We start from the raw sequence: 5,202 nt of genomic DNA on the forward strand, positions 1-5,202 counted from the left end.
AAACTGTGTTTCTTAAAGGAACATATACATTAACTAATTCAGCACATATATTAGAGAGGGAAGGGATTTCAGAGCAGCGAGGAGGCTGAGGAAGTGAGAAATTGGGTAGCTGATGGCCAGGCTGGGGAGATGAGAGGCTGCCAAAGGAAGGAATCCTTCCAGGAGGAGGAGGAGGAACTGATGATTGGTAACCCCCTTGGGATTATAGTTGATGGATCAAAACAAAACAAAACTGAAATGAACAAGGAATCAAACCAGTTGTAAAATCCTTTTATCATTTTATTTTATTGCTTAGTTTATTCCAAGTCAGATATTATTTTCAGTACAGGATGAAATATAATAAAGATAATTCATAATAATTTTCTCTTACAATGTGCCCAACAGAGAAAACGATACAATAAATATCCATATAAATAAATAAATAAATAAATAAATTAGCAACATTTTGCCCCCTTTGGGGGAAATTTGTTTTGTGGCAATACATAAAATATCAGTATAAAATATTACATGCCCCTGAGTATCCAAACTGAGAATATCTCAGATACTTTGACATCTGTATCTCCCATACAAACATCATCCAACAGATAAATGTTTCACCTGTCAGTAAACTGTAAGAGAACCCAGAAGCCCTCCTGTCCATGGGGTCAGCTCCTTAAGCAGTTAATATAACGCACGTAATTAAAATTGACATAGTCAACTCAGATTGATATGCATGGTGGCTGACGTGATGAGAAAATCCATTCAGCTCGTGTCCTTTTTATTTCTCTGGGACTACTCTGAGTCATTGGCCGCATCATATCAGCCAGTATATATACCAGGCCTGCACAACATAAGGCCTGGGGGCCAGATCTGGCCTGTGGGGATTTTTTTGCTGGCCCGCAGGTAGGAGTATCCTGCAGCCACCGCGCCCTAGAAAGCCAGACAGTCACCCTTTGGGTCAGGTACAGTGACTGAATAGGAACAGGGCCTATTTTCTGGCCACTATCTCTAGCTAAAATTGTAGGTCCCTTGACAAAGGGAAAAGATCCACCAGTAACTAATAACTGCTTTCATTAATACATGTAATAATTAATGTCAATGTATTAATGTGCTGAAAATTGACCTCGGCCCTCAAATACCATGTCGTGGTTGGTTCCAGCCCACCGGGGCATTTAAGTTGTGCAGCACTGATATATACAAATGATCTGAAGAAAGAGACCTGGAGCTAGATTTAACTGAGTACAAGTTTAAGCGCAGTTTGGTTTTCACATTCGCTCACTTGAAGCATGCCATCTCTCTCTTTCGCACCTTTTCGCTCCCTCTCTCTCACAAACACATACATATTTGCAATATAAATAAATGCATCACACACACACACACAACACACACACACACACACACACACACACACACACACACACACACACAGAGTAAATAAATAAATAAATAAGATCAAGTAAAAAACAATCGGTAACAACAATAACCACACTGTACCCTTACACTTTCTGTTCTGAGTGCCAGTTCAGAATTTTGTCATTTCAGTGGGGAAATTTTCAGTTGTAGACAGTACTCAGAATCTTTTTTTAAAGTCTCATTCTACAGGCAGTGAGTAGCCCTGAGAAGTAAAGGCATTTTGAATGGTGGGCCCAGTGTAGGAAGAACAATTGGGATGTCTCTGGAAATAGCAGCCTTTTAATCCAAGGCAACAACCCCAAAATATATCTGTCCTTGTCGATCCAAGTCCAGATACTGGGCTGATTCGGTTTGGGACCACAGACGATCTCCTTTCATCAGCTTGAAAACAGCCCCTTGATAGATAGATTCAAACCACAGTTTTTTATGGTTTGGGGTGCTACTTGGGACTTCACAGACAGACTTGATGGACTTCAGCAATTCAACTTCTCCGTTGTACATCGTGGACCAACTCTTGATTGTGTGGCTCAGCAGCAGAGAGTCCCCACAGTTGGCTCCATGAAACATGAGCTGAGAGTACACAAAATAGAGTCCATCGGAAGGTATAACAAGCGCATTGTCTGTGCTGCTTAGCACTATGTTGTTCAACATGGCAGGTGCCACATCTGTAGTCCAGACCAGTTTGTTGGAGTGCTTTAAGGAAGCTGTAAAGATAGAAGGAAAACCAATCAGCAGAATGGGTCATCAGCACATACAAAGGAGCCTTTCTCTGCGCTCCTCTGATAAGACTTCAGCTTCTAAAATCCAGGTATTATTTCCTTTAGAGAAACTTTGCTGGGCCCTAGCTCTTTGGTGGATTACAAGATTAGTTCTCTAGTTAACAACATGCCTGACCCCACCAACCTCAGGCACTAGCCATGGTTGGGAAACAAGTTTGGTAGCCTCAGAAGGGTCTAAAAATGCATTCATAACATAAAGCTTTCAGTGCTAGACATCCCTAGAGAGGCTCAGGTTTAGTTTTCGTCTAGTTTTCACCTGAGGGCCAGAGTAATGTAGCAGATGAGTCCGGCTGTGCGAGACTCGGCTTCAAACGGAAGCTCATTGGCTAGGTTTGGGCCAATCATTCTCTCTCGCCCTAATCTGAGCTGATATTTTAAAGTGCTTTGTATGCAAATTATAAATCACTTAGATTTATCATCATGATAAATAACCCAAGCCAAAACAATTTGTGTACAAAATCTTTTCTATCCTCATCCGCTCTTCATCTCAAAGTTTTCAGTTTATAGCCTCATTTAGAAATATCTTGTTGAAATCATGTGTTGCTAAATGGTGCATAATTTTAAGGGGTGGCCCCTTATCTTATACCATGACCTCCTCAAACAGTGCCATTGATGTCCCTTCTTTCAATCATCACAGTATCTCTTCATTTTTACATTTTGATCTAGTCCAAAGCTACAAAGACAATCCTAAAACCTATCTCTCGAAAGCTCTCTCAAGTAACAGAGAAATTCCTGCTCACCTATGGCATGGGCAACTGGTTTCCTCGATGTCACGGCCTGTACTTTCATTGTCTGTGGCAAACCATCTGTAAAGATAAAAAATAACAGATTGTCAGATTACAGGTATAGTACACCTTATCAACCTTCTTTCTTTAAGGGTCCCACACAAAGCTGGGTTAACTATTATGCAATGTACTTTTCAACTGACTAGACTATTAGTATTTTAAAACACACTCAGACATGTTTCTAGATGCAGACAAATTCTAATAGTCTAGCCAGCAACTGGCTGGATAAAATTAAGTAGGTAGTTTGGTGGGGAAGAGGCTCCATCTTTCATTGTGGATGCTGGAGGAAATGTGAGTTACAAGATAGAGACCCCCCCAAAATATAATCTAACATAAACAGGAAGCCCAAGACCCTGTGATGGACCCCCCCCCTTTTTTGCAACTTTTGGTCTTAAGTCCAGCTTAAGTCAATTGTTTTAAATCCCACTAACATCAGTGGAGGAGCTCAGCATAAGTTTAAATCTTTCCCATTAGGATCAATGGGACTTAAAAAGTGCTTTGCTTTTATGTAGAGTCTGTCTTTTTTTAACTAGTGGGTTAGGAAGACAGAGAAGGCCATCAGCAAGAACTCCAGAATTTCAGCAAGGAGAATGCATTGTCCTAATGGACTGGAGAGGTTTCTCTTAAAAATATATCACTGTTGGGAAGAACTTACCAAGAAATGAGTTTCCTTTTTCTATAGAGTCCTGGAAAAGAAATGAGAAGACAAGGTAAATATAGATGTTGCACTAATAATAGCAGCAGCAATAATCATCATAATGCAACCTGGATGCCCTATAAATGTTATCTTGGGTTCCATAATAGATGAAAGGCAAGATATACATGTAGCCAAATAATTTAAATTTGAGAGTTTCAGAGAGAACTAAAATATTGGCTAGATTGTATGGCTAGATTGTTGTAAACCACCCAGAGACTTAAGTTTGGGGTGGTATACAAATATAATAAATAAATAAAAATAGTTCAGGTGTGACATTTTTCAAGCCATAGTTCAGGCTCCCATGTGAAGGCCCCTCCACAAAAATTGTAGACCTACAAGGGTGAAATGCTTTGAATTTTGAACTCCAGAATCATATTTTTTTGAATTCTTTGGGGGATCCTTTTTTTATATTTAGAGAACTTAATTTTTAAGCCTCGATTAATTTTAAGCAAATAGTTTTTAACTACCATCCTGCTAAAATCATAATTAGGATGCATCTCACTTCTAAAATCTAAATTCACCCATCATTGGGAAAGTTAATCGCAAATAATCACAAAATGCAACAAGATTTACTTGTGAATTTCACCCTCAACAAATTTCATCTCAGAAACCCATCAGATCCTTCCCAAAGACATACTCCCCCATCCCTTTCTGCTTACCTGGTTGGCAGATTTCCTGAAAGCTCCAAATTGCAAGACAGCGAACACTGCTACAGCTCCTATCAGGAGCAGGAAGGAGCAGATGCTCAGACATTTCCACCTGCCTTCTTGGCTGGGCTTTTCACCCACCACAACAACTTTGCTGCCTTTCTCCACATCATACACCAAATGCTCAGAGCTCATGATTGGTTGAGATGCTTCAGATGTGGTGGAAGAAGCCACTTTCTTCTGATATGAGCTGAAGGGATGAACTAAAGATTTTGAGGGGTCAGGTGGAATCTGACCGGCTGTTTCTGCCAGGTGGATTTGGCTAAGTTTCAAAGCTGGAGTTTGAAAACTCCGTGAAATTTGCCAATCGCACAATTCGTCTTAAAAGGGGCTCTTGATGATCCTGCTGCTAAAGTTGTCACAGAAGTGTTGGTTTTTGCTGAGGCTGTTGACTTGTAATCTTCTCTGAGTTCACTGTATGAGCGGGTGGTGCTAATTTGCTTTTAACTCCCACGTTTCTTCTTTACTTCCAGAGTTACTGTGCCGGTCTCAAGGCAAGAGTGAATGCCTCAGGGTTGATGGCTCGTCTTATAAACCCTCCACCCTGCGCTCAAACTTCCCAGCCTGTGATATGAGGGAAACAAAATACTTTCCCCGCCCACAAATGTAAGAGGAAGAAAGCCGTAATAGGAACAATAGCTCAAACTGGGAGGAAGAGAGAGAGAGAGAGAAATGTCTTCTGCTTTTGGGACATCCCCAAGGCTAACCTCAATTTTGTCCTACATTTGGCAGTGGTTGGTTTTGGATGTAGGGCAGACCCCTGCCTGGGGAGGTCCCTTAGGACTGAAAGTGCAGGATATTACATGCTATCATGAATACATGTTTTAAAGCTCTTTTTATCC

General features: G+C 40.7%; 1 protein-coding gene across 1 annotated transcript; it reads right to left on the bottom strand.

Annotated features, from left to right (window-relative positions):
• Nucleotides 1-264: 264 nt before the first annotated feature.
• On the bottom strand, nt 265-4,873 carry LOC128346024 (tumor necrosis factor-like). Its single transcript, XM_053298841.1, has 4 exons — nt 4,313-4,873; nt 3,612-3,642; nt 2,912-2,977; nt 265-2,096 (listed from the first exon to the last, which is right to left on the bottom strand). Exons 1-4 carry the CDS (start codon nt 4,493-4,495, stop codon nt 1,672-1,674), a joined length of 705 nt encoding a protein of 234 aa, XP_053154816.1. The 5' UTR covers nt 4,496-4,873; the 3' UTR covers nt 265-1,671.
• Between the last annotated feature and the right edge of the window lie 329 nt (nt 4,874-5,202).

The sequence above is a fragment of the Hemicordylus capensis genome, chromosome 2 (assembly GCF_027244095.1).
Source record: "Hemicordylus capensis ecotype Gifberg chromosome 2, rHemCap1.1.pri, whole genome shotgun sequence".
In the NCBI taxonomy this organism is placed as follows: Eukaryota; Metazoa; Chordata; class Lepidosauria; order Squamata; family Cordylidae; genus Hemicordylus; species Hemicordylus capensis.